At 40.7% G+C, this 12,690-nt stretch overlaps 1 protein-coding gene across 1 annotated transcript in view; it reads left to right on the top strand.

Moving 5' to 3' along the window:
* Positions 1-12,321, top strand: part of ATP10A (ATPase phospholipid transporting 10A (putative)) — a 134,141-nt gene extending 121,820 nt beyond the window's left edge. Inside the window, exons 16-21 of the mRNA XM_009900153.2 lie at positions 2,909-3,034; positions 7,215-7,415; positions 9,585-9,665; positions 9,756-9,860; positions 10,189-10,376; positions 11,029-12,321. Coding sequence (XP_009898455.2) covers positions 2,909-3,034; positions 7,215-7,415; positions 9,585-9,665; positions 9,756-9,860; positions 10,189-10,376; positions 11,029-11,734 — 1,407 coding nt within the window. The 3' untranslated portion in view covers positions 11,735-12,321. The remainder of the gene's footprint in view (positions 1-2,908; positions 3,035-7,214; positions 7,416-9,584; positions 9,666-9,755; positions 9,861-10,188; positions 10,377-11,028) is intronic.
* The last annotated feature ends 369 nt before the right edge of the window (positions 12,322-12,690 follow it).

The raw sequence follows: 12,690 nt of genomic DNA on the forward strand, positions 1-12,690 counted from the left end.
ATGGTGGGATGACTCACATGACTGGAGTGCTGCAATTCACGGCTACAGGCTCTTCAGGAGAGACAGGCAAGGGAGAAGGGGTGGAGGGGTGGCCCTGTACATCAGGGAGACACTAGATGCCATTCAGCTGGAGACCAGGTTGGGTGCTTGTGGGTGAAAATTAGAGGGAAGACCAACAGGGCTGACATCCTGGTTGGAGTCTGTTACAGACCACCCAAAACCAGGAGGAAGATGTTGATGAATCATTCTATAGGCAGTTGAAGGCTGTCTCTAGATCACCTGACCTTGTTCTCATGGGTGACTTCAACCTGCCTGATATATAATAATAATAATAATAATAATAATAATAATAATAATAATAATAATAATAATAATAATAATAATAATAATAATAATAATAATAATAATAATACCCAGGCAGCCCATTCCAATGGGCAATCACTCTCTCTGTATAGAACTTCTTCCTAACATCCAACCTAAACCTCCCCTGGCGCAGCCTGAGACTGTGTTCTCTTGTTCCGGTACAGGCTGCCTGGGAGAAGAGACCAACATCCGTCTGTCTACAACTTCCCTTCAGGTAGTTGTAGAGAGCAAGGAGGTCACCCCTGAGTCTCCTCCTCTCCAGGCTAAGCAACCCCAGCTCCCTTAGTCTCTCCTCATAGGGCTTGTGTTCCAAGCCCCTCACCAACTTTGTTGCCCTTCTCTGGACTCATTCCAGCAAGTCAACATCCTTCCTAAACTTAGGGGCCAAGAACTGGACACAGTACTCAAGGTGCAGCCTAACCAGTGCGGTGTACAGGGGCAGAATGACTTCCCTGTTCCTGCTAGCCACACTGTTCTTGATGCAGGCCAGGATTTTTCAGCAGTCCTGGCACACTGGAGAGGTCCCAGAGGACTGGAAGCTGGCCAACACGGTGCCCATCCACAAGAAGGGCCGGTTGGATGAGCCAGGGAATTATAGGCCTGTCAGCCTGACCTCAGTGGCAGGAAAGATTATGGAACAGGTCATCTTGAGTGCAATCACACAGCACTTAGAGGATGGCCAAGGGATCAGGCCCAGCCAGCATGGGTTTAGGAAGGGCAGGTCCTGCCTGACCAACCTGATCTCCTTCTACGATCAGGTGACCCACCTGGTGGATGTGGGGAAGGCTGTGGATGTAGTCTACCTGGCCTTCAGCAAGGCCTTTGACACCGTCCCCCACAGCAAACTCCTCGCCAAGCTGGCAGTCCATGGCCTGGATGGGAGCACACTGCGATGGGTTAGGAACTGGCTGGAGGGCCAAGCCCAGAGAGTGGTGGTGAATGGTGCCACATCCAGCTGGCAGCCAGTCACTAGTGGTGTGCCCCAGGGATCAGTACTGGGCCCTGTGCTCTTAACATCTTTATTGATGATCTGGATGAGGGCATTGAGTCCATCATCAGTAAATTTGCAGATGACACCAAGCTGGGGGCAAAAGTTGATCTGCTGGAGGGTAGAGAGGCTCTGCAGAGGGACCTCGACAGGCTGGGCAGATGGGCAGAATCCAATGGTATGAAATTTAACACATCCAAGTGCCAGGTTCTGCACATTGGCCACAACAACCCCATGAAGTGCTAGAGGCTGGGGTCAGAGTGGCTGGAGAGCAGCCAGGCAGAGAGGGACCTGGAAGTACTGGTCGATGGTAGGCTGAACATGAGCCTGCAGTGTGCCCAGGCGGCCAAGAAGGCCAATGGCATCCTGGCCTGTATCAGGAGCAGTGTGGCGAGCAGGAGCAGGGAGGTCATTCTGCCCCTGTACACTGCACTGGTTAGGCCACACCTCGAGTCCTGTGTCCAGTTCTGGGCTCCTCAGTTTAGGAAAGATGTTGACTTGCTGGAACATGTCCAGAGAAGGGCAACAAAGTTGGTGAGGGGTTTGGAACACAAGCCCTATGAGGAGAGACTGAGGGAGCTGGGGTTGTTTAGCCTGGAGAAGAGGAGGCTCAGAGGAGACATTATTGCTCTCTATAACTACCTGAAGATAGGTTGTAGACAGACGGGCACTGGTCTCTTCTCCCAGACAACCAGCTCCAGAACAAGAGGACACAGTCTCAAGCTGCACCAGGGGAGGTTTAGGCTGGAGGTTAGGATGAAATTCTACACAGAGAGACTGGTTGCCCATTGGAATGGGCTGCCCGAGGAGGTGGTGAAGTCACCATCACTGGAGGTGTTTAGGAGGAGACTGGATGGGGTGCTTGGTTGCATGGTTTAGTTGATTAGGTGGTGGCAGATTATAGGTTGGACGTGATGATCTTGAAGGTCTCTTCCAACCTGGTCTGGTCTATTCTATTCTATTCTATTCTATTCTGTTCTATTCTATTCTATTTTTAGAAAACAGTTTTTTTGATTCCTCAAAACACTGAGATGGTAGCCAAGTAAACTTCATAAGCCAGGACTGCAAATGTAATTGAAACTAATATTTTCTTTGTCTTTTAAAGTCCAGTGCCACTTAATTGTGCTTTTCTTATTTCATTCTCTGGAAATTAATTTTATTCTCTAAGTACCTGTAGTTTTTGCAGATAAAGATGTTACAGCCACCAAGATGTTCACATGTAGACCCTGAGACTTCATGATCATGCAACTGCAATTGCCAGCCATTCTTCCACTTTTTGCTTTGTTTGATGCTGCCTGTCACCCACCAGCTGGTCTGTAAACTGTAATTCCTTTGGGCAAAAACCAGGTCACCTTGCATGTTCTGCCAGGCTGCCAGGTTTGCTCATGGGTATTCAGTCAGTGCAGCAATAGCTACATTTTCAGAAGCACTATAATGGATTTCATTCTTCATCAGTATGGTTTCCATGGGCTCTGTGAGTTGAGAAGATAATGGGATTCACTGTTGGAGTTGAAAGTGATGCTTTAAATTGTAATTTGAACTTTCCTTTCTTTAAAGGCGGTGATGGCAAGTGACTTTGCAATCCCAAGGTTCTGGCACTTGGAGAAACTCTTGCTTGTTCATGGCCACTGGTGTTATTCCCGACTCGCCAACATGGTGCTGTATTTCTTCTACAAAAATGCAGTAAGTGCTTGACTTGGCATCCCTGTGCCACCACATGCTTCCAGGGTTTATTTTGTGCTAAGTGAGAATTAGGTCAGCTTTCAAATAGTTTATAAATAAGCTGCAGAGAAATTTGCAGAGTTGAAAGACAGCTGGCTGCCATTTGCAGAAATACAGGACGCACTCCATAACAGCTACAGTGTGCTGCTGAATGTGCAGATTAGGTAAGAAGAATAACAACACTGCTTAAGAAAAGTTTCTTTATAGAGTGGTTTTGCAGAATTTATCTGGCTAGACATAGGAGTCTTTAATGCCAAAGACACCCAGTACTGGTCCAGAGTAGCAGTTGAGTGTACTTTCTCTCCCTGACCCTATCTCATCATCACTTACCAATCACTGGTCATATTCCCTAGTAACTTGAGATAAGTGTCTCAAATGCAGGGACTGTTTTTTTTTTCCTTGATTTTTCTTACTCCCAACTTTTAGTAAAAGTTAATTAGAGAGGAAGCATACTGCAGTAAAAAACAGACTACAGTCTTGCATTTCCTCCCGGGTGTATGAAACAGGAGTTAGTCCAGTACTGGGCACTGAGCCAGTTGCAGCTCAACTCCTTAGCCCTGAAAAGGCCCTTTGCATCAGTCTTGGAGTACAGAGGTGATTGATTGAGAACTGCCTAACTAGATGATCCAGAATTCTATTGGGTATGTGGGAGTCACTGGCAGGCACACAGATCTGCTCACCTGCAACATCTACACCTTGGGAGCAAGGGATCTGAAGGAGCAGGAAGAGGAGGGAAATCAGAGCTCTCAGGTCTCTGTTTACTTCAGAGGGCAATGCCTGTACTGTGAGCAGGAGCCTGGATTTTATCCTCAATATCAGAGAAAAAGTACCTCTCAGTTTTATAAAAATTGCTTTCCAAATTTAATCTAATATTCCATTATTTTAGTCTGTGGCAACTTTCTAATGCAAATTCCTCTTGTCCTGACTAATCCCCTTCTGATCGCAATCTGAAGGTAGCTATTTTATAGGGAGAAGACCATCATTTGCTCAGAATTTTGAGCATCAGAGGAATGTGTGAGGGATCTAAAGAATTAATAAAACATCTTTATCTTAACACAAGCATGTTAAAATCTCTTCTGTGATCTGATCAGAAAATGCACGCAAGCAACTTTCCAGATACAAAAGAAAGAAGGGACTTCTGGTTGGAACTGCTACCCGAGTCTGAAGTAGCAAGCAGATTTAAATAATGCTGTATTTATTGGAGAGCCACCTGTTGAAGCAGAAGAATGAAATATGTGCTAGTGTTCAGATGCATGCGGTTTAAGGTGTAATCCTGAATGACTCTGGAAGTCTGTATGCCCACCCCTAGTGCTGTATGTTTCCAAGATCCCCTTTGACTTGATTGTATTGATTCTGAACTCTCAAGTGTATGTAGAGCCATATTACATTAATATTTTTTTAAAAGAAGTAATACACTGAAGGCATTCCATCAGTCAGCAGCCAGGGATGTTGTTTATAAATCTACGTTTTTCTTCAGCTCTTTCAAAATCTTACATTTCCTTTGGTACAGCTCCCCTTGATTACAAATATTATTTCTGATGCTATTTTTAGTAAGACATTTGGAGAAGCTGCTGCCTCAAGGCTAGAATATAACCAAGGAAATCTTTTTGTGTTGGCTCTGCTTTGGCAGCCTTGAGAGCGTTCTGAGCAATAGTTGTTGCTACTGACTCTAAAACTGTAGTGGGATATTCAGCATACAGATGTGAATATGTCTGACACAGGGCCTGCCCTTAAGGAAAGAATATTCAAAAATGAAAGAGGAGAGCCCCAGATCTTTTTGCAAGGAGACTATTCTGGATGATTCTCTGTAGAAAGTCAAGATAACCACACTGCCAATATTCTGTAAGTTTTCTGTTTCCTCAAGTTTTTTTTCCCAATTTCCTCATATTTTGAAATTTTTTCACTCTCCATTAGAAACTACTAACTCAAAGTTTAAACTCCAAATTGCTGCAAAAGCCATTTGGAAACTCAGATGACTTATCCAAAAAGATACTTGGCTTGGTGGAGATAATAGAAATACAAGTCAAATATGAACTAAAACATAGCATGACTGGAAACATTTGATCTTGATGAAAAGGGATTTCATGTAAACAAAATTCTACCAGCACAAGCATGCACTGCTTTTTCCCCTGTATACATTACCTCTGCAAGACAACACTGGACATTTTTTGACATCTGCTTCATTCACTGAGGAATTCTGTTTGGGACCACATTCATAAAACTGTAGAGGAAAAAAGGAAACCATTTTTATTTAAAATCCAATTCAATTTTATGTAAATTTGGTTTTACTTTTTTCAGGGGGCAAGAGAGAACACTTTTTCAGAAGCAAGAGAGAACATTATATTTGAATTTAAATTAAATGCTTGTTTAATCCAAAATAAAATTTCAGCAGAAAAAAAATAAATCTGATTTAACCTTGGTTACTGAAATGTAATTTATTTGTACAGCTTTCTTAGACAGCACTGCTGAGATCCATACTAGAAGTGGTAGCAAAATTTTCCAATACCTGCATTTTCATCAAACCACCCATTTTTGTCAGAGCCAAACTGTTTCCAAGACAGGTGAATTTTATCAAGGCACTAGAGAGGAAAATGTCTTGGGTCCAGGATTACCTGATTTTTGTTTATTGCAAATTCACATATTTATTGCAATTCTCTTTTAAGAAAAGATAAAGTTTTGTTGTCTTTTCAATGTGGAAGGGAAATGCATTTCAAAATGTGTTCAACTAACCAACTGTACTGAAGAGGGTAAGCTCTCGTAATTCAGTCTTGTTTTCAGCAGAGGAGCATATCTTTCCTGAAGTATCTTGCAAATGCATTCCTAAAGGTGATCCTTAAAAACAAACAAACCACCATTTAACTTTTAATAGGTTAGTTTACTGCAAACAGTGTGTTATCTCGTGAACAGTGAGGTATGTGTTGCTACTCATATACAAACCACTCCAATATGGCATGCAAACACTGTCTGAGCATAAGTATATGCTATATTTATGTAAAATGAAACTGACCCTCTTACTCTGTGACAATTCCCCTTCACAAGATAGGATTACTCTCCTCACAGCAGTTTTCACTGACTAAGCAGATCATAGATTATTTTTATCCCCCAGTGTTTAAATTTCAACCACACTTTGGCATTTAAGTAGAACAGATCTGTGTTTCCCTCTGTATATCTAAAAATGATGAAGGGTTAACAGTCTCCAACTGGCTGAAAGATTTGGGAACAGAATACAAAAAGAAAAAGAAGTGAAAAGAGAGGTCATATAATTTCCCTTCTTCATGGTTAAAATGGGGAAAGCCCTCAAGGGACACTTGTTTAAGTGTTTTGCTGCTTTTTATTTTCTGCTTACTTTCATTTAGTGCTAATCACTTTACAAAGAGTAATAGAAATTGCAGTTTTAGGAGAAGCAAGCATGGAAATTTATTTCCCGACCTAGGAAGCTGCCCATCTTTGTGTAATAACCTCTGAGTTCTCCATGCTGCAGAGATTCTAGAAAAAACTAAGTTGTGTAGTTTCTCCTTTTCTGGGTGATTCCAACCCAACTACAGGAGCAATCCCACTGCAGCTGTGGAGGCAGCTGATTTATTTTTTACAGCTGAAGAGTAAGGGAGACTGAAGAATCTTTACATCACTGCTAATTTGCTGAATTTCACAGCAGAAGGATAGAATAGTTGAGACAACCTCCCTCTTGCTGCTGCTAGTCCCGTGCTGGTCTTGCAAAAAAGCTCTGCATTTACCTCTTGTGGACCAGCAAACATCTCAAGCCAGCAGAGGATACTATTCTGGAAATGCTTATTCTTACAGTAGTAATCTAAGTGCTGTGAGATCAGTACTCATATATCTAGAGGTCAATGATGGTTGAGAGAACTTTTTATGATTAGTTAAGCTGCACCTCAGAGTTTTACTAGACCTGCAAGTTAACTTTGCGTGAAGTAATCCCTGACACCAGAGATCTGAGGTTCCAGCAGAAAGAAGATTTGTATGGATGCCAAATGTATGGAGCTTAGCTAAATGTTCTAGGCATCAGGAGCAGCAATGAAATGTTTAGCATTTATAGATAGGTTCTTGCAGAATTGGAATCAGAACACAGTGGGATGATGCTCATACTTCTCTTGTATTTACAGCACTGCTCATTCTGTTTCAGATGTTTGTGGCTCTTCTCTTCTGGTACCAGTTCTACTGTGGATTCTCTGGCTCATCAATGGTCGATCAATGGTATCTCATCTTCTTTAATTTGCTCTTCTCTTCTCTTCCACAACTGATTACTGGTGTGCTGGATAAGGATGTGCCAGCTGAAGTGTTAACTGCTGTACCTCAGCTTTATAAAAGCGGCCAGAATATGGAGGTAAAAACTTCTTGATTTTTGTATTTTTTTTTTATACCTCTTTAGTTTCAACTGAAAAACAGCCCTGTTCCCAAATGGTGGATGACTGGTAACAACAGTCTGAGAAGTAACTATTATTATTTTGTGATATTTATTATCTGAGTCAAAGTATCTAAATGCCAAAAGTAAATTTTTAAAAAGGGAAAACAAAACCCCAACTGTATTTTGAGATATGTAACAGGAGAGAAGCTGGATGCTTTAAGTCAGACTGAGCTGAACACCTCCCTCATGGTCCAAGCTCACAAATAACCATCAAAGTAAAGCAGATTGTACCTTGTAGACTTGTGCTGATTTTCACAGAATAACTCCACAGTACCTACTCAAAATTTCAGGCCCCAGCCCTTTACAAGCAGTCAGAGGAAAATGATGGCTTTGGGAGTAAGCACAGAGGTGGATCAAATTAGATTCTGAGGGAGGTAGTCACGAGCAGATGATAGATTCAGTTGAAGTATCTGTTGAAAACACCTTGTCCCCATCTGCTTGAATTGTGCAATGAAAACAAAAGGATTTGCAGGAGGGATGGAAGCCAAACTATTTCTGGTAATTACAGCTACAATGTACTGTGGAAAAATCTTTCTGCTTGGCAAAGCTATCTATATTGAGACACTACTTCCACGGCACAAGCCTTTCTTGAAAGTGTTTGACTCTGTGCACTCTGAGAAGAGACAGTGAGTGTGTTTTACATCAAACTATACACTCGTGTTTGATACCCCACACATCTAGTGACACTGCTACTTATCATCCTGGAAAGACAAAAGGAGAACTTTAGTGTAATGTATTTTCAGTGCTTTAGTCCAAATTCTCTCTTTTACACCCAGCGGTTCTTTTCCATTTTCTACAATTCCTTCTGTTCCAGTGCATCAAACTTTAAAGATCTCTAACATTAATACCTTCCTTTCTTGCACATTTTTAAGGTGATAGAAATCTTGTGACAGTTAAAGCTTATTGTGAAGCTGTGTCTGCCTGAAAACTGAGAAGTCTCCCTGGTTCACCGTACAATTATTTCTCATGGGCAAGCCTAGGACTATTCTAAATTTGTCTGAAATCTACTGAGCATATTCTCAGAATAGTTACCTAAAATAACATTTTTAAAACTTACTAAAAATCCTCCTTCCAGCAGGATCTCCTTCAAAATGATATTACCAATTCAAAGCCTGCAGAATTATAGAATCATTTAGATGGCTCAGATGCCATCTGATCCAGACCCCTAGTCAAAACATCAAACCCAGATGAGGTTGCTGGGGTGTTTATCTAGTCCAGTTTCAAATGTCTTCAACGATGGAAACTTCACAGTCCCTTTGAGCATCCTGTTTCAATCCTTAACCACATTTTATTTCAGTAGACCAAAAAAACATCATAATTCTTTCTAAGCATCTTTCATTTCCCATTTTTAGGCTGCAATTATATTCTCCATAGAGGGAGCCCTGATGAACCCAGTAATTAGAGATGTAACCTATATCCCAAAATTAAGTAAATTATTTGGCCACTTACAAACCCTTTTTCCCTATATCTAGGTCTTTTCTATGACCATCCATATTCTTGCAACTGTATGTTTCTCTAAACCAAAATGTTAATTTCATATTGTTCCTTAACAAGCAATTTTGTGCACCCACACTCAATGCTATGTGTGTATATGTGGTTATATGATTATTTGTAGCATATGCTGCTGCATTAATTACTGCTAAAGATGACTGTTGCAGATTTTCTTTTCTAACTATGTGTGCTTTTTGTGTCTTCATGTCTTCTGCCATGTGAATAACTACCTTGTGCTTGTATGTATATGATGTAAAACCCATTTACTTTGCTTACACCTCAGAGAGCTCCTTCTGAAATCAATGGTCTAACTGTAGTGTATAAAATGGAACAGTTTCTTAAATGTTTGCTGGCACGAGTGTCAGATTCTAATTACAAACTCTGCCAAGAAAAATAAATAAATAAATAAATAAAAAGCCTCCTGCCAGAACAGAGTGACTTGCAGGTAGACTCTTCATACTTCATGTCCAAGGGTGTCTAACTGATTGGCAAAGTTGTGAAGCTATTTGCACAAGCCCTTCAAAGTACTTGTAGGAATACCTCCTTTAAAGAGCATTTTCATAGGTCCTGATTTTCTTCATTGTTTTTATCCCACAGGAGTACCAACCACATATGTTTTGGATGAACATGATCGATGCTATGTATCAAAGCCTGGTTTGCTTCTTCATCCCCTATTTCGTAAGTGTTTGCTTTAAGCCCTTCTCTTTCAGGTATTTTGAGGAGAACTGGCAATGTAGCTCAGGCTAAACTCCATTTTCTGCTTTACAGACCTACTATGATTCAGAGGTCGATGTCTTCACCTGGGGAACTCCCATCACCACAACAGCTCTTTTCACCATCATACTACATTTGGCCATTGAAACTAAAACTTGGGTAAGGTGCCAACAGCCTATGTAGAAAGTCACTGGCATATGTGTTATTCTTTTCTTAGTGCCATTCTTCAAAACCGTAAGATGGGTGTTTCATTCCCTTAGCACATTCTATTTTTAGGAAGCATTTTAGGCAAACATGAAAAAGGTTTTAAACTGTGATATACAAACAGCTTTTTAGTGTTGTATCTATAATAAGAATTTCTGAAAATACAAAGTCCTTTGCTCTACATGGCTTTGGCTGCAGAAATTAAGGCGTTTTAATTCAGAATCACAGCAAATGTCTCAGAATATAAAGAATCATTACTCTCTTGTTGGTTGTTTGTTTCTAGACTTTTCTCCACTGGTCATCTTGCATCTTCAGTATTCTTTTATTTTTCTTTGTGGCTCTGGTTTACAATGCTTCCTGCCCAGTATGCCATCCTCCATCCAATCCTTACTGGACTATGGAAAGGCTGATGGGAGACCCTATGTTCTATTTCACATGCATTATATCACCAGTCATTGCATTGCTGCCCAGGTATTGTATCTTCTTTCATACCTTTTCTCATATATGAAAGGCACTTCATGTATATAGTTGGCATTTTTTCCCCATTCTTAGTCTTTCCTTTTGCTTTACCATCCAAATAATTTATTTTCAGTGGCTGATAATAGGAATTCAGGTTGTCTAACCTCTTCTGTGCTCCTGACCACAGGAACAGACCACCGATCTTGGCCATGGACCACAAGAGTGGGATAGTTATAGTCTGTTGCTTGAACCTTCTAACCATTCAGAGCTTTGCACCCTGTGAAGTGGTGTTTCCAGATTCAATCCTCCCATAACATGCACAGTACAGAAATTCTAATAGTACCTTGTGGAATTATTTGCCTACTTGTGGATGCAGGAGGCCTGCTTTGCAAACTGATCCCCATTGCCTTTCCTTATCAGGAAGGATGAAAGACTGTGTGCAATCACAAGGTGAATCACTTGCTAAAAGCACAGATTTATTAGTCTGCTTGTTACCAATCAAAATATTAGCACAGCATTCAGAGCTTTTCATATGCAAGCTTTCTTGTGTCAAACATAAGAAAGGCACATAAAAGTTATTTTTCTGTGTTCTACTTTTCTCTTAGTCATACCTTGGGTACTTCCTTCTTTCAGTTCCTTTCATGTGCACATTCTCCTCTTGCAGATTTCTGTACAGAACCCTTCAGGGAACACTATTTCCAACCCAGCTTCAGCTTGGACGCCAGTTAAGCAAACTGCCCCCAGAGATACGCACCCAGCTTCTGACCAAGTTGAATGTGAAGGAATCAAGACTTCAGACACAACCCTTTGCAGGCAGCTTTTCACCAAGCTTTGGCTCCAATACCAGTGATTGTTATAAGGCTTATAACCAAAGCACACCTTTGCCAGCATCTCCAGAAACAAGTGAGTCACTTTTCCAAAAGCACACAAAGGCAGAACATAAAACACATCAGATTATGACTCCCTCTCCCCAGGGTTCTATGTTGTATGGAGAAAACAAGCGCCCCTCATCAGCAAGTAGTCTTGAAAGGTCTATGGGATTTCATGAAGTTAAACACAGCTCTTCAGAGGTGGAGTCCTTGTCTTTGGGAGCAACATTCCCATGGAGTTCAGCAGTCAACCAAACAGACTTCAGCTTGTTGAAGTGGATCTCATCAACTCCACTGTTCAGTCGCATTGGGAGTGTTTTACAGGTGTCATCAAGCAGTTTACAAAATGAAACACAGGACAGTGTGTGTGTGCTTGGCTCTTCTTTGCATGTGGACTTCAAAGGGTTAAAAGATCAGAGTTCAAATGACTTGCAGGACAAAATGAAAGGGACCCCGGCTGATCATTGTAAAAGTGACAATTCGGAGACCACCTTTTTATGACATGGGCCTTAAATATATTTATGTATGTTCTATTTGCACACATTTATGGTGAGAATGTTTGTTTCTAAAGACGAAACAGAGAATTAAAGGTACAGAATGATTATTTAAGAATGTTTAAATACAGTATATTGAAATATGAGCTTTAAATATTAAAAAAAAAAAGAAGAAACAAAACACTTGAAAATTCCATTTATATTGTTTTATTTTTTCATCTCATTTTGTAAGAAAAAGCTGTCTCTTTATTTTTCAGATGTTTCTGTTTTATTCTGACATATACTGTAAAAACAAAGGACCTATCTACCATATTCAGAAGGATTAGATTCAGCAACAGTTATTGGTATCATAGGCCATTCAGTAATCAAAGAGGAAAAACCATGATAATAAATAGGCACTATCTTTCATCATCATCTGCTTGCCAGGGTGTTTTGTCACTGGAGCAAACCATTAGACAAGACTATGGAATTATTATACACCTCTCTGTAAATGTTAACAGTATCTTACCACCACATTAATAATACTGGTATTTTATAAGTGACACCATATTTTCAGTATTGCAGCCATAGCATTTTATGTGTCATGATGAAACAATAAATAAATGACCATCCATATTACAAAGTGATTTCCAGTCTGGCATTAATAGTAACTCAGTCCTTCACTTGTAGCAGCTAGCATTTGGCCTGTCATGGCCTTATGTCAAGCTGTTCAATTGTTCAGCTGAACTGAACAAGCTGTTCAACTTCTGAAGAAAAGCTCCTGCCTGTTTGTGAGTAGTGATTTGGCAACAAAGAGCTGGGACATTTTATCTACTGTAGAGCTTGACCTGGAAAGGTCTATGATCCTATGTGCTGGAACACTATCAGAAGTAGGCTGGTTTTGCTGCAGAACTCAGTCTTGCTTGCTTGTGGGGGTCATGGAGGACAGGCAAGGCAAAGTTGTGTTAGGCACTACCACTTGTT

Source organism: Dryobates pubescens, chromosome 10 (assembly GCF_014839835.1).
Source record: "Dryobates pubescens isolate bDryPub1 chromosome 10, bDryPub1.pri, whole genome shotgun sequence".
In the NCBI taxonomy this organism is placed as follows: Eukaryota; Metazoa; Chordata; class Aves; order Piciformes; family Picidae; genus Dryobates; species Dryobates pubescens.